At 37.8% G+C, this 23,767-nt stretch overlaps 1 protein-coding gene across 7 annotated transcripts in view; it reads right to left on the bottom strand.

Annotated features, from left to right (window-relative positions):
• The window catches only part of NFATC3 (nuclear factor of activated T cells 3), a 138,611-nt gene that overhangs the window by 48,042 nt on the left and 66,802 nt on the right, over nt 1-23,767 (bottom strand). For all 7 annotated transcript variants that reach the window (XM_072815646.1, XM_072815623.1, XM_072815610.1 and 4 more), the window contains exons 4-6: nt 18,101-18,300; nt 9,417-9,589; nt 6,250-6,390 (exon numbers count right to left, since the gene is read on the bottom strand). In XM_072815646.1, coding sequence (XP_072671747.1) covers nt 6,250-6,390; nt 9,417-9,589; nt 18,101-18,300 — 514 coding nt within the window. The remainder of the gene's footprint in view (nt 1-6,249; nt 6,391-9,416; nt 9,590-18,100; nt 18,301-23,767) is intronic.

The following is a 23,767-nucleotide window of genomic DNA, read 5'->3' as shown; positions in this document are numbered from 1 at the left end:
CTATGAAGGGATTACTCATGGTGCTTTCAGAATGGGCTTTAAATATTCGCAGCTGCAGTCTCATCTGAAACAATAACTGCTACCATTTAACATGATTCCATTTAAATCAAAGGTCTCAAAAATAAAGCTCTGGGTTAAATGAATTCTATAATCAAACTGCCATACATACATACATATTTATTATATTCAGGTGCAAATGAATTTTTATAATAGAAAGGGATAGCTTTGAGATACTAAGTCTTCCTTATATTTTTTGTTTTGCTTATATGACTGCTGAGGACGTTCCTCGACCAGCTGATATAAATAGTTCAATATTCAGTTACTACCATGTTACTCTCTTACTTCATAGTACTTTTATCTGGAATTATTTTGCTTACTGATTTGTTTATATGTTTATTGTCTGCTTCTCCACTAGAATGTAGACCATCAAAGCAAGCAACTTGAAGACTGTATTCACCATTATATTCCCAATGCCTAGATAAGTGTCTGTCATTTAACAGTTGTTTCACAAATAATTGATGAATAAATTGTGAAACAGGGATGCCTGAGTGGCTCAGTTGTTGAGGGTCTGCCTTTGGCTCAGGGCGTGATCCTAGGGTCCTGGGATTGAGTCCGGCATCAGGCTCCCTGCAGGGAACCTGCTTCTCCCTCTGCCTATGTCTCCAGCTCTCTGTCTGTGTCTCTCATGAATAAATACATAAAATGTTTAAAATAATAATAAACTGTGCTGAGATGCCTGGGTGGCAGTTGGGCATCTCTTTGGCTCAGGATGAGATCCCAGTTCAGGAACGAGTGCCACATCGGGCTCCCTGTGGCACTTAATCTTAAAAAATAAAAAAAATAAAAAAATAAATATAAAATAAAATAAAATAAAATAAAATAAAATAAAATAAAATAAAATAAAATAAATAAAATAAAAATAAAATAAAATAAAATAAAATAAAATCAAAATTCCTTCCAGCTCCTTTGATCCTGACCCATGCCTCCCTGTCTGCAAGGAGTATCAGTTCTGTTTCACAGTTTGTTTTTTCTTAAGATTTTATTTATTTATTCATGAGAGACACAGATAGAGGCAGAGACACAGGCAGAGGGAGAAGCAGGCTCCATGCAGGAAGCCCAATGTGGGACTTGATCCCAGGTCTCCAGGATCATGCCCCAGGCTGAAGGCGGTGCTAAACTGCGGAGCCACCGGGGCTGCTCAAGGAACTGTATTTTTTTTTTTTTAAGGAACTGTATTTTAAAGGAGAAAGACACATGGTTTCCAGCCTAAGAAGAGGAAGACGTGACATTATTAAATCAAGTTGGGGGACCCAGTGAGATAAACTGGTTTGTTAAGTCTGACATGTTTTTATATTTTAAGTATCAGTGGGACATTAATGCACTATTTAGTGGGTACTTTTTTTTTTTTTTTTAAAGATTTTATTTATTTATTCATAGAGACACAGCTAGAGAGAGAGACAGAGACACAGGCAGAGGGAGAAGCAGGCTCCATGCAGGGAGCCCGATGTGGGACTCGATCCCGGGGTCTCCAGGATCACACCCTGGGCTGCAGGCGGCGCTAAACCGCTGCGCCACTGGGGCTGCCCTTTAGTGGGTACTTTAAAGCACATGTTAGAAGTTTAAAATAATGCGCCTATGGATAGAGATATGCTAGTTGATGAGATTTCCTAGAATGAAGGAATATAATGAAAAGAAAAAGCTGAACCACAGAACCTTGGGAAACATCTATATTTAAAGGCCAGAAAAATTAATATTAATAATAATAAAAAAAGATGAATGAGGACAGTTAAAAATGTGCCGAGAATAAGGTAAATAAAATCACACAGGCCAAGAAAGAAAACAGTATCAAGAAGGAGAGTGGATAGCTGACTGTCCAAATTTTAGGTTATAATTTCAATATAGTAGAATACAAAAGATAAGTAGGAGGTAAGGAAATGAAGGTAGGGGAAAGATAATTTTTTTGAGGATGATGAAAGAGAAATAAAATACATTATGAGGATGACAGAGTCAAGGGAAAGGGAATAGTTTATTTTAATTTTTTTATTTTTTTTAAAGATTTTATTTATTTATTCATGACAGACACACAGAGAGGCAGACACAGGCAGAGGGAGAAGCAGGCTCCATGCAGGGAGCCCGACGGGGGACTCAATCCCGGGGCCCCAGGATCACACCCCGGGCTGAAGGTGGTGCTAAATCGCTGGGCCACCCGGGCTGCCCGGGAATAGTTTAGTATGAAAAAATTTAAACTTATTTTAAACTCCAAGAAAAATACTAAGTGGAAAAACAGGTACTGAAATCACAAGAGATAGGCAATGAAAGTAATGTATAGCCTTAAGTACTTAAGTTTTACAAAGATGAAAGGATGAAAAATGAATGAGATTACCACTGATATTAAGAAAAAGAAACATGGGCAGCCCGGGTGGCTCATCAGTTTAGTACCGCCTTCGGCCCAGGGCCTGATCCTGGAGACCCAGGATCAAGTCCCATGTCGGGCTCCCTGTGTGGAGCCTGCTTCTCCCTTTACCTGTGTTTCTGCCTCTATCTCCCTCTCCCTCTCTCTCTCTCTGTGTCTCTCTCATGAATAAAATCTTTAAAAAAGAAAAACATATTAAGCCCCAAAAAAGGGGAAAAAAAATACAGAAACTAGGGAAACAGGAAACAAATACACAACTGAAAAGATCAATAAAGCCAAAGTACTCTGGGAATACTGACTAAAACACCAGAGATGTACAAATAAATAAAAGCGGGAATACATTTTTTTAAAAGGGATAGAATTCCAGATGCAGAAACACGGTATTATAATCAGATTAATATCAACAAATTTGAAAACTTGGGTGAAATAAATAAAATCCCACTGTGAAATAATAGGGAAAATATATATTGGTTTCTACCTCTGGTTCCTGGCATAAAACTCCTAAAAAAGTGGTAAGAAGCTCACAAGGAGTACTTTTTGTTCTTGTATTTGATCTCTGACTCCAGTTTCTGACACAGAAGTCTTAAAACCCTTGGAATTTCCTGGGTGATAGGACTATCTCTTATTCTAAGGAAGGGACTCCTGGTGGCTCGTGGATAGAGGCTGGTCACCAAAAAGACCAAGCCATGATTAGAAGCTTGAAATTTTCAGTCCTACTTCCATTCCCCAGACCGGGGTGAGGGGCTGGAAATGGAATAATCAATCAAGCCTGTGTGGTGAAGCCTCCATAAAAATTCCAAATACTGAAGGGTTTGGGTAGCTTCTGGGTCACCAAACACATCAAAGGAGCTGGGACAGGGGCAAGTCCACAGAGGACACAGAAGCTCCATACCCCTCACTATATATATCTTACTCCATGTATCTCTTCCACTTGGATGTTTATCTGTATCCTTTATGATATCCGTTGTTATATTATCAACTAGTAAACGTAAGTTAAGTGTTTCTCTGAGTTCTGCTCTATCAAATGATCAAATCCAAGATAGGGGTCATGGGAACTTCTGATTTGTAGCCAAGTCAGGCAGAAGTTGTGGACTCCTAGGCACCTCCACTTTCAATTAGCATTTGAAGTGGGGGGCAGTATTATGGGACTGAGCCTTTAACATGTGGGGTCTATGCTAACTCCAGTTACTGTCAGAACTGAATTTAATTAAGAACACCCAGTTCATGTCAACGAGTTGGTAGATATATGGGAAACTCACACATGTGGTGTAAAAAGTGTTTTGACAGTGGTTAACATTGTGAGAGTGAAGGAGAAACAGACTGAGGGTTTTTCTTTTTACCTGGAAAAACATAAATCAAGAAAATTACCTCAAGAAGAAATAAACTTAAATGGTCCCTGTACCCATAAATAGGATTATAGCAGAAATTAAGAGTCCCACAAAACCTCTGCCCAGAAGGTTTCAGAAATGAACTCAGCTACATGTTCAAAGGAAGGTGAAATTATATGACACACACTTGGGGAATAGGAAAAAATGAGGCACTTCCCCAAATCACTTTGATATCCAGAACACAGAAAGAATCCTATAAGGCAATAAGAAAACGAAAACTGACTCAATGGAAAAAAAAATGGGCAAAAACATGAAGATACTACACAAAAAAGGATATGTGAATGACCTGTAATATCCTCAATAAATACCAGGCAAATTCAAATCCAAAGTCCAAGATACCATTTTACATCTACCAAATTAACAAAATTTAAGAATTACAACATTCTTATCTATGTCCACCAGGTGATAAGAACTATAGCAGCACTGTTATTGTTTGGTAGTGCCAAAAACTAGACACAGCCCAAATATCCAGTGAGAAAACAGTTAATAAACTGTGGCATGTTTATACAGTGAAACTACATAGAAGTAAAAATGAAAGATCTTTTGTTACATGGATCAATCTTTTTTTTTTTTTTTTTTTTAAGATTTTACTTATTCATGAGAGACAGAGAGAGAGAGGCAGAGACATAGGCAGAGGGAGAAGCAGGCTCCATGCAGGGAGCCCGATGTGGGACTCAATCCCAGGACTCCAGGATCACACCCTGAGCCAAAGGCAGACGCTCAACAGCTGAGCCACCCAGGGGTGCCATACATGGATCAAGCTTAAGACATTACTGTTGACCTCTGAAAAAAGCAATTTTCAGGAGAATACATGCAATGTTATAACATGTCCAAAACCAGAGAAAACACATAAAACTTTATATAAAGAAATGCATGAACTGATTTAGGAATAGGATCCATCTGGAAAGGGGTTTCAAGAGGAACTTCAGAGATAAATGTCCTACTTCTTAAACTGGGTAACAGATATAAATATCTGTTATCTTCTTCTTATAAAAAAGGTATTTCACAATTTTAAAACAGAGGAAGAGAGGAAAAAATAAAATAAGACAAAGAAAGTGAGAGAGGGAAACAAAACATAAGAGACTTTTAATCATAGGAAACAAACTGAGGCTCAATGGAGGGGAGACAGGAGGGCAGATGGAGTACCTGGGTGATGGGCATTGAGAACATGTGATGTAATGAGCACTGGGTGTTAAATAAGACTGATGAATCACTGAGCTCTACCTTTGAAATCAATAATACATTACATGTTAATTCACTGAATTTAAATTTTTAAAATGCAAAAAAAAAATGCTTAAAAAACTGAGAAGGAATATTGATGGAAAAATGTTTCGTTTTGTTGGTACACCTCCAACACCCTACAGGGTCCTAGGACACTGTGTGAAATGGGGGAAGCACTGTTTTTTTTATTTTTTACTTTTTGTCCTCCAGGAGCTTGATAGAAAAATGTTTTAAATATGTTCAAAAGGGCTAAATCAAACATCCTGATAGTCACAGGATTCTTCTACATTTCCAAAATTGAAGATATAATAATTTATATAGTTATGCAAAAAATACATAAAATTCACCCTTTTAAAGTAACAAGTGAGAAGTTCTTTAGTATGTTCACAGAGCTGTACAATCACCATCACTAATTCCAGAAACCCCATGCCAATTAGCAGTCACTCCCCACTGACACCTCCCTCCAACTTGAGGCAACCGCTAATACACTTTCTGCCTCTATAGAATGCTGATTTTGGACACTGCATGCTGATCCCTTTCACTTACCATGTTCTCAAGGTTCATTCATGTGTTATGTATCAGTACCTTATTGTTTTTTTATGGCTAAATATCCCACTGTATGGATAGATCCCAATTTGTTTATCCATGTAACAGTTGATGATTATTTGGGTTGTTCATCTATTTTGGCTATGATGACTAACGTTCTTTTTTTTTTTTTTTTTTTTTTTTTTTTTCCTTTTTTTTTTTTTTTTTTTTTATTTATGATAGTCACAGAGAGAGAGAGAGAGGCAGAGACACAGGCAGAGGGAGAAGCAGGCTCCATGCACTGGGAGCCCGACGTGGGATTCGATCCCGGGTCTCCAGGATCGCGCCCTGGGCCAAAGGCAGGCGCCAAACCGCTGCGCCACCCAGGGATCCCATGACTAACGTTCTTATAAGTATTTATATCTAAGTTTCTATGTAACATATTGGCAATTCTCTTGAATATATGTATATATAGGAGTAGAAATACTGGGGGGTTCGTCTAGTTTTGAGACATCTTTAATGAGAATTCAACATTTAGATAAAAATTTAAGAAATGTATGGCTTACAAAAAAAAAACTGTGTAAATGATGTCTGTAGCTTTAGGAAAACTATTTTGTGATTAATGTTAATGAAACAACTGAGTAATTCATTTTATCCCCTCTGCCCCTTATTTTGAGGTCAATCAACTCAAATCTTATTTACCTTGTCCTTTTTCAAGAAAAATGATTTTGGATTCTGGAAGAAAATTAGATCCAGTCACAATCATTTCATGACCTCCATTTACAGAACAACTGTTGATACTGTACTTCTCAATATGAGGAAGTTCTTGAGCAGATCGCTGAGCTGTTTTTTTTTTTTAAGAGTTGAGAAGAGATAAAATATTAGTTTACAATCTTCCATACATGAATGACAAATTCAAACTATACAATAAAAATAAAAAGAAGCAAACTTTGGGCTTTAAATGTTTGAGATAATGGTAGCAATATCCACTATTATTTAGAAAACAAAACAGATTTATTAGACTTGTGTGATTTCTAAATAATTTTCTCACAACTGTAAAGAAACCAAAAGAGAAAAATTAATCAATGCCTGCAACTTCATATTGACTCCAAAATACTAATTTCATCCACTTTTCTCCCTTTAGCTTATATCTTCAGTACATTTCTTTCCTACAACTGTTAAAATTGGTAAATCTAAAGCAAATTAATTCAAACATATAATTATATTTCATACAATTAAAAGAAGACAAGTTTCTAAAGGACAAATGCGAATTAGCTCTTTCATCAAGAAAATATCTACATCACCACCGTGAGACAACAGGATTCCATTTTGGGCAATTTGCTAAGTAACTGAAGTACATCCTGAATTTTTAAAAATGGAAGTAAATGTTTCTACAGTGTACTACACTCTTCCTTCCCAAAGTATGAGAACATAATTTTTCTTAATGCCTTAGGGTCATTCTTTAAATTTCAACTTTTATAAAGTGACCTTGGTCACCTTTCTCTCATATATATGTATTTTTTTTGCCTTTCTCTCATACTGACTGATTTCCAGTTGTTATATTTTGTGGAGATCCTATTTCTGGGTTTTCTTTTTTTTCTTTCTTTCTTTTCTTTTTTTTTTAAACTGAGCTTTAAGCTACAGATTATACTTCTTATGATTGCTTAGGTTCACTAAGGGTTTCTTCTTGCCCAATGCCTAATTAGGTTTCTCTCTGGATCAAAACAAACAAAACAAAGTGTGGATTATGCACTCTTCTTCACAGCTGGAAAACAGGTCTACTTTTAGTTCTACTTCGTGGGTGGAAAATTGGTGGCTTTGAAGGTCAGCTTATGTTTTGTTTGGCTAGAACATATTTTAAAGAAATTTAAACTTGAATGCCTTTGGGAAGCACACATTCACAGTTCACTATGGCTCTTCCCTGTCCCAAATATTTATACCAAGCCACAAAATGTATGTGAATTGGGATCACTGCCCCATTCAAAGAGAATGTTAAAACAGACCCTTTTCTTAGGAGATAGGTCTGGGACTTAGGATTAACTACCACTTAGAAAGTACTGAGCACTAATCTAGATCTCAGAAAATGGCTCACAGAGAAGGGGCATGAAAACAAGCACGGACTGGCCTAAGAGTCAGACTAATTCAAGTTTTAGATATTTATGATGGAAACTAGCCACCATGACAGCATTCAAAGTAACAGCAAAAATGTGTTCAACAAATGGCAGTCATAAAAAGCAGGTAAGCTCAACTAAATTTTATATATATACACACACACACACACACACACACATATATACACATACATACATATATATGTAAAGACAAAAAAAGAAAGTCCAAAGAAAGGTTAATAGTGACTCTGTGAGATTAGTGATATTACGAAAAGATTTTCATACTACTTTGTACCACTCTGCATTTTTATATTCTCAACAGTCACATATTAATTTAATAAACTAAAAGAAAAAAGAAAATAATTTTAGAATAACTTCATCTCAAAAATTCAAATTACTCTATGAACTTAAATTATTTAAATTAACTTTGCTAAAAAAGAGACATATATGTTTATGTAGGCATAGAATAGTCTGGCATGATAATAAAAACATTGGTAATGACAGCTGCTTCCAAGAAGGGGAAACAGTTAACTTGGTAATTTGCTTTCCACTCTATATTCTTTTTGAATTTTGTAGCATGTGTCTGTATTGTTTATTAAAAATTAATACAAAACTGCTTTTACAGTTAATTCTATTACCATGGATTTTCTCAGTGATACCCACGGTCAAGTGGGAAATAATAAAGTAATAGTCCAATTCAACAAACAGCAAAAGGAGCACAGAAAGGTAATATAGTAGGTTTGACCTCATATTAATACATGTGTTTGACAGAAATAAAATGATATAACTGAAAGAGCACTAAGAAAACCTATGTTCTAGGCACAGCTCTGTCACCAAGAAGCAAATAAGATTGAATGAGTACGTCAGATACTTGTGCCTGTTTCCTCCTACACAAAATTAAGACATGAGATTAGAACACTTCTAAGACTATGCCCTAAACATCTGAACAGCAGTCTCAAAATTTCAGTCCTAACAGCTAACCTGCCAGAGGTCCATAGTTCTCCAGGACTTGAGCAGGGACCAGGTTCTAGGGCCTGTTCTCATTTCCTGCCTTTGTAAATTAGGGGGAAAAGCATTCACTTTCTCAATCTGATGTTTTGAGTAGATTAATGATAAAACCAACCAACCAAAAAATAAAATCCTTTAAGTCTTTAGCTGAGGAGTCAGTTTACAGAGATAGGCATATTCTAACAAGAAGGCTCACATTTTAACGAAACAAAGGTGACCAAGGGATACTTAATATGAGAACTATAGTTTCTTTTTTTTAAGATTTTATTTATTCATGAGAGACACACAGAGGCAGAGACACAGGCAGAGGGAGAAGCAGGCTCCATACAGGGAGCCCGATGTGGGACTTGATCCCAAGTCTCCAGGATCACACCCCGGACTGAAGGCAGGGCTAAACCACTGAGCTACCCTGGCTGCCCAAGAACTACAGTTTCAGTTGGTCCTTAGGTGTCATCAAGCCCAACTACCTCATTTACAGATATTTACAGATAAGAAAACTGTGGTCAAGAGAAGTTGTTTATAGTCCCACAGCTACCTATGGTCAAATTGTCATGAGAACCCATTTTATAAATCCAAGATCAGTATTCCTCCCACCTAAACACGTAGCTTATTTCCATATAAGAAAATCACATCAGCTATCTAGTCTCTGTGCCTCAGTTTATACTTGTGATCCAAATATTACATTATATGCAAAACAGAAAATGGCCTATTATAAACAAAATCTGAAAACATCACCACAAGCTCACTTACAGCACTCAACAGGTATCGAAGCTGTCTGCAGAGAAAGGACTTTTCCATTGGGCTGTGGGATGTGCACACGAAACACGAGACGTACTCTTGTATTCTTTCTGCCAATATCAGTTTCTCCTTTTCGAAGTTCTATATCTGAATTGCGGAGTTTCAAAATACCTGCACAGTCAATACTAGGGAGAAAAATACACAAATTTTATTTGCTTGCTTACTGATATTTAGTGGTCCTCAACAACTCAGGTCAACTTGGCATAGAAGAACTATCACTACCTAAAATCAGGTCAAAAAAGAAAGATGTATGGGGTCTGGGTGGCTCAGCTGGTTAAGCATCCAACTCTTGATCTTAGCTCAGGTCTTACACTCTGGGTCATGAGTTTAAGCCCTGTGTTGGGCATGGAGACCACTTAAGAAAAAAAAAAAAAGACATGATTGCATTTTCTCCTATTTTGAGATTAAAAGTTTTTTTGTTTTTGTTTTGTTTTTTTTAGATTATAAGTGTTTTGAATGACAAATGTTTAATAGTAAGTGTGGTAGACTGTCCAAAAAGATGGCTGTTAATAATTCTTCCTCATTCCTGTACCTGAATATTGCTTCTCTTATTAAGAGGTGGAGTACCTATGTACCTTCTCCTTGAAAGCTGGCCTTATGATTTGCTTTGACAAACAATGTAACTAACTAACTGATGCAGTGTAAATTATGAGGCCAACACTTAAGCCTCACAACTTCCACTTTTGCTCTCTTGGAGCCCTGAGCCACCATGAAGTCCCAACTAGCAAGCTGGATTCGGGAGCAGGAGTAATCCTAGCCGACACCACATGAATGGACCAACTGAGTCCAGCCAACCGTAAGAATCAGGAAAACATTGAACAGTTATTACTTTGTGGGTTTTTTTTTTTAATAAAGTAAACCTCATTTATTTATTTTTAAAAGACTTTATTTATTTGACAGAAAGAGAGAGAGTACAAGCAGAAGGAGCAGCAGGCAGAGGGAGAAACAAGCTCCCCGCCAAACAAGAAGCCCGATGTGGGGCTCAATTCTAGGACCTCAGGATTATGGCCAAAGCTGAAGGCAGACACTTAACTGACTCAGCCACCCTGGTGCCCAGAACAGTTATTATGTTGGGCCATTAGATATTAGAGTGGCTTGCTTTACAGAACTAGGTTAAGTGAAATACAAAGTAAAAAGGCTGTTTGTTTTTTTTAATTTTTACTTATTTATTTGAGAGAAAAGGAGCGCAAGAGCACCAGGTAGGGGGGACAGGTACAAAGGCAAAGGGAAAGGGAAAAGCAGACTCCCTGCTGAGCAGGGAGCCCAATATGGGGCTCAATCTCAGGACCCTGGGATCATGACCTGAGCAGAAGACAGACACTTAATTGACCGAGCCACCCAGGCACCACTAAAAAGACCGTTTTTGTTTTTGTTTTTGTTTTTTTTTAAAAGACCGTTTAATTTTATATAAGTAACCAGGGCAGAAAAGATTCATTTGTAGGACTACAAATCAGTCACTTAATAGGATATTTAGACTTTTCTGGAGACGTTAGCTAGTCAAAACAATCCATCAGACTAAGATTCTTTCATTTCTAAAGTATGCACATATAAGATTAAAGTTTTGAGGGGATCCCTGGGTGGCTCAGCAGTTTGGTGGCTTCCTTGGGCTCAGGGCATGATCCTGGAGTCCGGGATCGAGTCCCACATCAGGTTCCCTGCACAGAGCCTGCTTCTCCTCCCTCTGCCTGTGTCTCTGCCTCTGTGTGTGTGTGTCTCTCTCTCATGAATAAATAAAATCTTAAAAAAAAAACTAAACTTTTGACATTTAAGATCTAATATTTCATTATCTTCCAAATTTATGACTTGTGTATGGCTGGCTGCTTGACACACACAGGGTAAGAAACGACATATCTACAATATATGTTTGTAGTCACATTTTGAAAGAATGAAAAAGGATAACTAATAAACAACATTTTTTTTAAAGATTTTATTTATTCATAAGAGACGCAAAGAGAGAGAGGCAGAGACACAGGCACAGGGAGAAGCAGACTCTACACAGAGGCCCAATGTGGGACTTGATCCCTGGACTCCAGGATCATGCCCTGAGCCAAAGGCAGACCCTCAACCGCTGAGCCACGCAAGCATCCCAATAATCAACATTCTAGTTAAAGTTTACTCTCTCTTACGGTATTCCTTTTCATTCTTTTGCTTTATCTACCAACAGTCCCAACTCTAGTGTTCACTGCCTGGAGGCTGCACCAGTTGCTATGAGGACAGTATGTGTTATAGAACTAGGTAATCAAGGTAAAAACCAGTAAAGCACAAGAAAGAATTCCAAAAGGATGAATATTTTCATTTTCAGAAAGACAAAGGAGAAGAAATTTCCAAAAAAAAGGAAACACTTTTGAAAGTAAGTATTTGCCATTTATGGATAATAATTATATTTAATATTAAACATCTGCATTTTATTTCTTCTTAAAGGTTTTATTTATTTATTCATGAGACACACAGAGAGAAGCAGAGAAATAGGCAGAGGGAGAAGCAGGCTCCCTGTGAGTAGCCTGATGCGGAACTCGATCCCAGGCCCTGGGATCACTAGCTGAGCCAAAGGCAGAGGTTCAACTACTGAGCCACCCAGGCACCCAAACCTTGTACTTTAGATCAAAGCAGTACTGATCAAATTATATCAAGTAGTGATTATTCATGTTAATATGCCAACGTGAGTCTTTAAGGGGAAATACCAGAGATCATCCATTGTATTGAGTTTTGAGGGAAGTTTTATTTTTTTGTTCATTCATTCATTGTAAACTCTATCCTCATCACGGGGCTCAAACTCAGAACCCTGGAATCAAGAGATCAAGAGTCACATGCTCTACTGACTGAGCCACTCATGACCCCTGGGAAGGTAGTTTATCAGAGACCTAAGTATCTAGAAGAAGGTTCGGAAGTTTGGAATAAGAATATGAAAAATGACAATCTTAAAACTTTGGGTAAGAAATATACAGAGAAATAAAAACTATTAATTCTGTTTAAAAGTATGACTATATTTTATTTATATCAGGGTTTTTATTAAGTTTTTTCTTTTTTTCTTTTGAGAGAGAGCAGCACAAGCAGGGAGAGGGTGTAGAGGGAGACTGATAAGAGAAGACTCTGCTTAGGGTGTAGCCTGACATGGGGTTTGATCTCCCCACCCTGAGATCACCTGAGCAGAAATCAAAAGTTGGAGGCTTAACTATCTGAGCTACCGAGGCACCTCCCAAGTATAACTATATTTTAGATCAGAGTACAAAGCTGCCATATCCATATGCATCTAGTTTTAAAAACAAGGAGTTACAAATAGGATAAGGCAATGAATACTGGCATCCTATATTTAAAGTACCTTGTAGGGTGGCTTACAGCAATGGGTTAGTATAATGGTCTTAAATAAAGGGTCTTATACATCCAAGATAGTATTGACATGACCATGACTGTGAGACAATAGGCAAAACAAAGAGGACTATCTACCAACCTTCTCCCATCTTACTGCTTTTAGAGTCATTGAATACATACCTATAACTCACTTATGCATAAATTACTTTGAACAATGGTCTTATCTATCATTCATAAATTTTTTATCTACCATTATGTGACACTACACTACATTCAGTAACTGTAGCTTATCCTTATAATTAGTTGTTACATAAAAAAGGCTCATTCATCATTAGCTACTCTATTATCTAAGATACATGGAAGAGTTTCCTTAGGTTTGGGTAGCTTCCAAGTTGGTTCTTCTGTTTTATTTTGTTTTTAAGATTTATTTATTTGACAGAGAGAAAGAGAGAAAGAGAATCTCAAGCAGACACCCCACTGAGCATGGAGCCTGACGCAGGCCTCAATCTCAACCAAGAACATGAACTGAGCGAAAATCAAGAGTTAGATGCTTAACCAACTGAGTCACCAAGGCACCCCTCCTAGCTACTTATTTGATATGTGAAGCTTTCCCAATTTCTTGAAAATTTTAGAAACTTCTATACTCTTTTAATTTTTTTTTAAATTTTATTTGAGAAAGAGATCATGAGCAGGGGGGAAGGGCAGAAGGAGAAGCAGACACCCTGCTAAGCAGGGAGGCTGATATGGGTGGGACTCCATCCCAGGGCCTTGGGATCATGACCCAAGCCCAAGGCAAATGCTCAGCCGACTCAATCACCCAGGTACCCACACTTTCTTCTTTAATTTATTGATTTATACATTATTTTTAGAAAGGATGAGGGATTTTACAATATAAATACAAATAAGGTCAAGGAAAAATAGAAAAAAATTTAAATAGAAGGAACAGCAAATGTATTCCAAATCTAGGGTTATACAAATTACTAGAATTACTATAACTGAACTTGACTGTGAACTTCTGGAAGCCAAGGCAAAAAAATAAATGTGATAAAGTTTTTATAGGTCTCTCCTTGTTGGGTAAAGCAAAATCTATCATGTTATCAGGAAATACCGGCTTTTCCCCTTTATTTATTTATTTTTAAGATTTTATTTATTTATTCATGAGAGACACACAGAGAGAGAGAGGCAGACACAGGCAGAGGGAGAAGCAGGCTCCATGAAGGGAGCCTGACAAGGGACTCAATTCCAGGACTCCAGGATCACACCCTGGGCCAAAGGCAGGTGCTAAACCACTGAGCCACCTGGGCTGCCCCAGCTTTTCCCCTTTAACTTGAAAAGTTTCTGTGGGTATGTATATGTGACTAACCTAAGACACAGTACTTTAATACTGTTTTTTCAGATTATGAAGTTATTCATATATTTCTTTTTTTTTTCTTTTTGTTTTTGGTGTAAAGTTATTCATATATTTCTTAATCCTTCAAAGTTAAAAGGCATAAGAAGCTTCTGGTAACTTTCTATTTAACTAGATTCAAGTCTAGTGCCTGTAATATCCAGAAGAATGAATGTGGTAACATGGCCTGTAAACTATCTTGTAGGGATCAGTTTTATGAGTTCTTAAAAAAAGATGGTTCAAAACTGTTTTATTTTTATTTTTAGATTCAAGATACTTTTTATTAGACACCTGTTGTTTCTTTCTTATTTTTTTATTGGAGTTCAATTTCCCAACATATAGCATACCCAGGTGCTCATCCTGTCAAGTGCCCCCCTCAGTGCCTGTCACCCAGTCCCCCCGTCCCCCCACCCACCTCGCTTTCCACTACCCCTTGTTTGTTTCCCAGAGTTAGGAGTCTCTCATGTTCTGTCATCCTCACTGATATTTTCACTCCTTTCCCCTTTATTCCCTTTCACTATTTTTTATATTCCCCAAATGAATGAGACTATATAATGTTTGTACTTCTCCGATTGACTTATTTCACTCAGCATAATACCTGCCAGTTCCATCCACATCGAAGCAAATGGTGGGTGTTTGTCATTTCTAATGGCTGAGGAATATTCCATTGTATACATAGACCACAGCTTCTTTATCCATTCATCTGTTGATGGACACCGAGGCTCCTTCCACAGTTTGGCTATTGGGAACGTTGCTGCTATAAACATTGGGGTGCAGATGTCCTGGCATTTCACTGCATCTGTATCTTTGGGGTAAATCCCCAGCAGTGCAATTGCTGGGTCGTAGGGCAGCTCTATTTTTAACTCTTTGAGGAATCTCCACACAGTTTTCCAGAGTGGCTGCACCAGTTCACATTCCCACCAACAGTGCAAGAGGGTTCCCCTCTCTCCACATCCTCTCCAACATTTGTTGTTTACTGTCCTGTTAATTTTCCCCATTCTCACTGGTGTGAGCTGGTATCTCATTGTGGTTTTGATTTGTATTTCCCTGATGGCTAGTGATGAGGAGCATTTTCCCATGTGCTTGTTGGCCATGTCTATGTCTTCCTCTGTGAGATTTCTGTTCATGTCTTTTGCCCATTTCATGATTGGATTGTTTCTTTCTTTGCTGTTGAGTTTAATAAATTCTTTATAGATCTTGAGTACTAGGCCCTTTATCTGATACGTCATTTGCAAATATCTTCTCCCATTCTGTAGGTTGTCTTTGAGTTTTGTTGACTGTTTCTTTTGCTGGGCAGAAGCTTTTTATCCTGATTAAGTCCCATAATTCATTTTTGCTTTTGTTTCCCTTGCCTTCATAGATGTATCTTGCAAGAAGTTACTGTGGCTGAGTTCAAAAAGGGTGTTGCCTGTGTTCTCCTCTAGGAGTTTGATGGATTCTTGTCTCACATTTAGATCTTTCATCCATTTTGAGTTTATCTTTGTGTATGGTGTAAGAGAATGGTCTAGTTTCATTCTTTTGCATGTGGCTGTTCAATTTTCCCAGCACCATTTATTGAAGAGACTGTCTTTTTTTCCAGTGGATAGTCTTTCCTGCTTTGTCGAATTTATTAGTTGACCATAGAGTTGAGGGGCCATTTCTAGATTCTCTATTCAAAACTGTTTTAAATTCACCCTGGCAGCTACTGCAACTGTTTAGTCATACGCTTTTGATGCCAAATGAAAAAGTAATATTCCAGAATAAAAGGGAAGAAGTCTACATGCATGCATTCTCATTCAGTTCTCATTGACCACCTCACCTTATTTGAAAATGTGTCAAATAGGATGTCTGGAGGCAGAGAACTGAGTTGGGTTCTTGCGTACTGTCTATGTGAACAAAGTAGATAAAAATAAGGTTTTATCTCAATTTATATTAACTTGTCTTTTCTGGTAAGAAGTAGGTAATAAGAAAAAAGAAGTAGGTAAACACATAAATTCTTTCTTTTCCTCGTCCCCTTTTTAAAAAGATTTTATTAATTTTAGAGAAAGCATGTGTACATGGAGAGGCGCAGAGGAAAAAGGACAAGCAAATTCTGCACTGTGTGTGGAGTCCAATGTGGGGCTCGATCCCATGACCAAAGCTGAAATCAAGAACTGGACACTAAACGGAATGAGCCACCCAGGCACCCCAAGATAAGTTATTTCTTAAGGCAATTCTTATTTTATAATGATAGAATTATATCACAAATTGCTATGCCTTCAAGGGTATATTCGGTTCACTCAAAAAGTTATTTAAATATGAATTTAAAGGAAGAGAGCTAGAGACCAAAATCTTATTTTATATAACTGTTATTACAATAATAGCCTGGGACAGATGTTACTGCCATTTTAAGAAAGGTCCATAACGTAGTTTGAAACAATCGTGACAAACCTGACTGTAAGTTTCAAACACCTAGTTGTGACAAATTAAAATTAAATTTCCTTTTCCGGGCAGCCCTGGTGGTTCAGCGGTTTAGCGCCGCCTTCAGCATGCGTTGTGATCCTGGAGACCCGAGATCGAGTCCCATGTCAGGCCTGCATGGAGCCTGCTTCTCCCTCTGCCTGTGTCTCTGCCTCTCTCTCTCTCTGTGATGAATAAATAAATAAAATCTTAAAAAAATAATAAAAATAAAAAAATAAATTTCTTTTTCCTCTTTTTTTCTTGGTAATAGGTCCCTATGTTGTTAGAGGTAGTAATATACTCAGGTAAAAACAAAACAAAACAAAAATCCCAGATGTTTCTTGTATATATACAAGGATGAATAATGAGATGTGTTGCATAGGTTTCTGTAACAAGCTCTTTAAAGTGGCTAACTCGGGGATCCCTGGGTGGCTCAGCGGTTTGGCGCCTGCCTTTGGCCCAGGGCGCGATCCTGGAGTCCCGGGATCGAGTCCCACATCGGGCTCCTGGCATGGAGCCTGCTTCTCTCTCTGCCTGTGTCTCTGCCTCTCTCTCTCTCTCTCTCTCTCTCTCGCCTGCTTCTCCCTCTCTCTCTCTCTCTGTGTGTCTATCATAAATCAATCAATCAATCAAGCTTTAAAAAAAAATAAAGTGGCTAACTCGGGAGTACCTGGCTGGCTCAGATGGTAGAGCATGCAACACTTGACCTCAGGGTTGTGATTTTAAGCCCCACACAGGGCACAAACTTACTTAAAAAATAAAGAGGCTAACTCAGATGGAAGTTTTCATTTACCCTTCCTCTTATCCCTTCTTCCTTATTCCTTTTGGGACTACAGTTGTGATGGCTAGAGTTCCTGTATCTTGGGGCTAGAAGTTGCGTGTTAAAATAGCAGGGAAGAAAAGACAGAGAGGGGGCCCCCCAATGACTTATGAAGCCGTTGTGTTAGCCCTAAAATGCCTATCTCTGTACCTTTTTTTATGGAATAACAAACGAAGCATCTAATGTTTAAGCAACTGCATTTTCTAACATAAAATCTAACATATAATATCCTGCATATAATCCTAACTTGAACAAAACTCTAAAGGATTCTCCTTCCGAAGCTAGCCACCTCATTTTGTTTGGAAACGAGTCAAACAGTATACCTGAAGATAGAGTCAAAGTGTCCTTTAAGGAAATTTAACATTATAATAATTGTACTGCAATTATTACTTTATTGTCTATTCTACTAGACTGCAAGCAACTACAAGAAGTCCATATATATTTTTCTCTATCATTTAACATAATGCTTGGCTGGTATTACATGGTTCATAAACTTTTGGTAAATTGAATTTCTTTTCTGGAAATTTCCTCCTAACCTTATTAGCAAATATACTATGATTACTTACATAGTATTAGTTAATTTAGAACAATGAATATTTCATTTCTGTACTAAAAAAGAATTTAAAAAATATTTTTTTTCTGAAAGTTGCTTTATAGAAAAAAAAAAAAGAACTATCCATTTGAAGGTATTTTTCAAGATACCTGGCTGACATATTGTTTTCAGGAAGAAGGGGAATTTCCAGAACTTTTGTGCTGGCAATTATTATCTCTTGACTTGCAGTAGCAACAGTCTTCCCAGTGATTCGATGGACCTGGTAAAATGCGTGAGGTCGTAAATATCGATCATCTGCTGTTCCAATAAACATCTGTAGATTTATCGGCTTTTCACTATAGCCCAGGAGCTAAGGAGGAAGAAAAAATGGAAAAATACAACTTATTATTCATGTACTTACAATAAGCTTACAATGGTAAGTCTATTATATCTATAACATATATTATTGATACATAAAATGTTATTTCAAAAAGATAATAAGAAAAAGTAATAAGTGAACAATCTTCCAAATTTTAGTTTATGAATTATAGAATGTTGGGATATGTTACAAAGAGATGAGGATTTGGTTGTTTTTTGTATAAATAGCTAGAACAATAACAATTTTGCAAAGCCTTCTTTGTAGAATGCTGTGAAAAACCAAAATGAATGCTGATTCTGTACTCCATGCAACATTAACTATCCAGACCAGACTTAAAAGACTGGTTACAGAAAGCTCCTCTAATAAGCTCTTAAAATCAGAGACAGTTTGTTTTAGCAGAAAAGAAAAATCTCAAAACCCTATTATGTATGTTACCAACTTAAAATTTCAACTGACTTAACAGGCTGAGCTATTTGACTTTCTCTGGTATTCTTCATTATTGCTGAAGAAAGTGTTGGAGGTAAAAACAGTAACCACAAAAAAGAAGGAAAATAAAAGAAACAGAGCCTGGCACTTAGGGAGACTCCACCTACCCAATCTGATGGCAGAGTAGCACCTGTCTGACCTATTATCATGCAGATAACAATTACAAACTGGAAGAAACATAAAGAGTGACTTGAAAGCATGGAGGGTAACCAAAGAAAGCACTTACTGGAAGCAAACTGACACATTTATGAAGCGAGTAAGGAAAAATGTGTTTCTCATTAAGGCTTTTTACCTGAGAAGGCCACAGACCATGCTTAAACTCCTATAGAAAATCTACGGTCTGAAGGGTCTGAAGAATTAAGGAGAAAATATAGGACAACCACAGCCTCTGGAGAGTAAGAGGGAAATCTAAGAAAGGAGACGGCCAGAGAAGGGAAGCTCCAAAATATACATGTAAGCTTTGCCGGATCCTTTGGTTGACCTGGGAACCATCCACGAATAGGTTAAATCCCAAGAAGTGTAAGGTTAACATAACTGAAATGAGATTATAAACTGCCACCAACCAGAAAGAGAAAGGTTCTGCAGGTTGACTCTAACCAAGTTAAGTGACTGCTTAGTAAGCAAAAAGAAATTCAGCATTCTAAAAAAAAAAAAAAAAAAAAAAAAAAAATCAGCATTCTTTGGGGGTACATTTGGGTGTACATGTGTATCTGTTTTGCTTTTGAGTTGAGAGTTCTTTATATAATCTGAACTATTAATCTCTTACAAATAAATGATTTGCAAATATTCTCTCTCATTCTATAGGTTTTTTCACTTTCTTGGTATTGTGCACAAAAGCTTTTAATTTTTATGGAATCCAATTTATCTATTTTGTCTTTTGTTGCCTGTACTTTTGGTATCATACTTGAGAAACCCATTTCCAAATCCAAAGTCAAGAAGACTTTCCTTGATGCTTTCTTCTAAGAGTTTTATACTCTTAGGTCTTAAATTTAGGACCTTAATCTATTTTTAGTTTATTTTTTATTTTTTTAAAAAGATTTTATTTCTTTATTGATGAGAGACAGAGAGAGAGGCAGAGACATAGACAGAGACACAGGCAGAGGGAGAAGCAGGCTCCATGCAGGGAGGCCAATGCGGGACTCTATCCCGGGACTCCAGGATCACGACCTGAGCCGAAGGCAGGTGCTAAACCGCCGAGCCACTCAGGGATCCCCTATTTTTAGTTTATTTTTGTTTATGATGTAAGGTAAGAGTCCAACTACATTATTTTGCATGTAGATATCCAATTCCCCAGCACTATTTGTTGAAAAGGACTGTCCTTTTCCCCTACTGAATAGTCTTGGCCCCCTACAGAAAATGAATTGACCATATACATAAGAGTTCATTTGGGGGCTTTCAATTCTATTTCATTGGTTTGTTTTTATGCCAGTACTACAGCGTTTTAAATACTGTAGCTTTGTAGTAAGTTACAGGTCAGGATGAGTAAGTCTTCCAAATTTCTTCTTCTTTTTCAGGACTGTTTTGCCCATTTGAGGCCTACTGCAATTACATACAAATCTGAAAATACAGGCAGCCCTGGTGGCCCAACGGTTTAGGGGTGTGATCCTGGAGACCCGGGATCAAGTCCCCACGTCAGGCTCCCTGCATGGAGCCTGCTTCTCTCTCTGCCTGTGTCTCTGCCTCTCTCTCTCTCTATGGCTGTCATGAAAAAATAAAATCTTAAAAAAAAATCTGAAAATACACTGTCCCATTCAGCAAAAAAGGCTGCTGGAATTTTGGTAGGTATAGCACTGACTCTACAGATTGCTTTGGAATACTACTGATGGCTTAACAATGTTAAGTTTTCCAATCTATAAAAATGGGTATCTTTTTATTCTCCATATACTTATATTTTATTTTTTATCTTATGTTTCCATCTATATTTTTCTTTCAGCAATATTTTATCGTTTTCAGCATACAAATCTTGACACTTCCTTCGCTCAATTTATTCCTAATTCCTTTAGATACTACTGGAACTGCCTTTTAAAATTTCCTCTAAATAAATACATACATACATACATACATAAATAAATAAATAGAATTTCCTCTTTAGGTTGCTCAACAGTGGTATACAGAAACACAAATATTGATTGTATGTGTTGATCTTCCACCCTGAAATACTCTGTTTATTAGCTCTAGTAGCTTTCTTGTGGATGATTTGAGATTTTCTATGTACAAGAACATCTATGAATACAGTTTTTCCTCTTCCTTTCCAATTCAAATGCCTTTTATTTTACTTCTTTTTATTGTCTAATAGTTCTGACTAGAACTTCTAGTACAAATTTGAACAGCAGTGGTGAAACTGAGCATCCTTGTTCCTAATCTTGAGAAGAAAGCTTTTAGTCTTTTACCATTACTTAAGTATGATGTTAGCTGTAGGCTTTCCCTAAATGACCTTTCGTGGTAAGGAATTTTCCCCCTTTCCTAGATTGTGTATGTGTGTGTGTTTAAATGAAAGGCTGTTAAATTTTGTCAAATGCCTTTTCTGTGTCAACTGAGACGATCACATGGTTTTTTATCCCTTCTATTAATGCAGTGTATTATCTCAACTGATTTTCCTATGTTCGGGCACCTTTTGCATTATGGGGATAAATTCCTCTAGGCAATGCTGTATAATTGTTTTAACGTGCAGTTGGATATGCTTTGTTAGTTTTTTTTTTTTTTTTTTTTTTTTTTTTTTATTCATGAGAGACACAGAGAGAGAGAGAGAGAGAGAGGCAGAGACACAGGCAGAGGGAGAAGTAGGCTCCATGCAGAGAGCCTGACGTGGGACTCGATCCTGGGTCTCCAGGATCACTCCCTGGGCTGAAGGCAGACGCTTAAACATTGAGCCACCCAGGCGTCCCTATGTCTGGGTTTTGTTACACCTTTAGTCTGATACCTCTGCTTTGAGATAGTGGCATCCTTGTACTTGGTTGTTTCACAAGCTTCAGAAAGATCTCTCTCGGTAATCTCCACTCCTACTTTTAGCCACCAAGTGGGAGAAAGATTTGTTCCACAGCTGTTGAAATCCATTAAACCAGCAAGGGAGCGACAAAATATTGGAGGTTGCATAAAGTCTATTTTTTAAGTATACATAGTGGAGGTATCTAGCTCTTCGAGGCAGTAGTGGAGTTTCTGGCACTCTCAAGCACTGTCAGAACAAGTTGTGGACATGAGTCACAGTGTCAGTGATGTTTTCCCTATGGCAGTATTGGGCTGGATGGCTGGACAATGCTCCAAACCACGAAACTTCCAAGCCTCAGATTTTATAATACTCTTTAAAAAAAATTCTGTTTCTGTACTATGGCTTATAAATTAGCTTAACACATGATATCAAATATAAAGTGTCTAGTACAGTGCTATCATGTAGGCAGCGATAAACAAATATTAGCTATTAGTCTGCATCCATGATTCTAGGTATATAATGTAGTCAGAGTTCAAATGTGGTAGAAGGAGTTTTAGTCCACTATGAGGTCTTTCAGGTGAACACTTTACACTCCTGCTTGTCCATTCCCAGATTTATAGTGGAATTTGTAACCAAGCAACATCATCATTGATTATCCTCTCCCCAGGAAACAACATGAAGATTTCTGCCTATTATTGGGTAATATAATTTACTTAGGATGGTTATCAGTACTGTAACATTTACAGAAAAGCAGTTAAAGCCTAGACCACTGCAATGGCCTTATAACTTCTCACTCTTGCTCCCTTACAGCCTATTCACTGTCTGGGAGCCAGAACAAACTTTAACTAGATAATTTCACCTCCTGCTCAGAACTCTAATGGCTTCCTTGCAACATTCAACTAAATCCAAATGCCCTGTGATGATTTATAAGGCCTAAGCGATTTGAACTCTAGCTAACTTGTCTTACCATATCTTACTCCTTTCCCTTCCCCAATCTGCTCTGATTATTCTGCCCTTGTTGCCTGAACCACCTAAGCTCATTCCTAACCTCAAGGCTTTCACATTTAATACTTTATCACTCTGGAATATTCTTCTCTCTGATTTTCATATTACCTCACTCCTTCAGTTCCATACTCAAATGTCAGCTCCTCAGAAAAGATCACCTTACCTAAAATACCTTATCACTATCCCCTTATCCTGTTTCATTATTTTTTATAGTATGGATCACCATGAAAAGTGTGTCACAGGGTCACCTAAGTGGCTCAGTTGGTTAAGTGTGCTATTATTGATTTCTGCTCAGGACATGATCTCAGGGTTTTGAGATCAAGCCCCATGTCAGGCTCTGTGCTCAGCAGGGAGTCTGAGATTCTTTCCCTCCCGCTCCCTTTGCTCCTCACCCAACTCATGCATGTACGCACAATCTCTCTCTAGAAATAAATAATTTTAAAAAAATGTGTTATAGGGGCACTTGGTGGTTCAGTGATTGAGTTTCTGCCTTTGACTCAGGTCATGATCCCGGGGTCCTGGGATCGAGGACAACATCGGGCTTCCTGCAAGGAGCCTGCGAGGAGCCTGCTTCTCCCTCTATGTCTCTGCCTCTCTCTGTGTGTCTCTCATGAATAAATAAAATCTTTTTTTAAAAATGTGTTATACATTTTTTTTAAAGATTGATTGATTGATTTATGAGAGACAGAGAGAGAGAGAGAGAGGCAGGGACACAGGAGGAGGGAGAAGCAGGCTCCATGCTGGGAGCCTGACGTGGGACTCGATCCCGGGACTCCAGGATCTGGCCCTGGGCCAAAGGCAGGCGCTAAACCGCTGAGCCACCCAGGGATCCCCTGTGTTATACATTTATTTATTTAAAAAAAAATATTTTATTTATTTATGCATGAGAGACATAGAGAGAGGCAGGGACACAGGCAGAGGGAGAAGCAGGCTCCATGCAGGGAGCCCGACGTGGGACTCGATCCTGGGTCTCCAGGATCACACCCTGGGCTGAACGCAGCACTAAACCGCTGAGCCACCGGGGCTGCCCTGTGTTATACA

This window comes from Canis lupus, chromosome 3 (assembly GCF_048164855.1).
Source record: "Canis lupus baileyi chromosome 3, mCanLup2.hap1, whole genome shotgun sequence".
Lineage (NCBI taxonomy): Eukaryota > Metazoa > Chordata > Mammalia > Carnivora > Canidae > Canis > Canis lupus.
The sequence above is the reverse complement of the archived record's forward strand: the minus strand, read 5'-3'. Positions and strand labels throughout refer to the sequence as shown.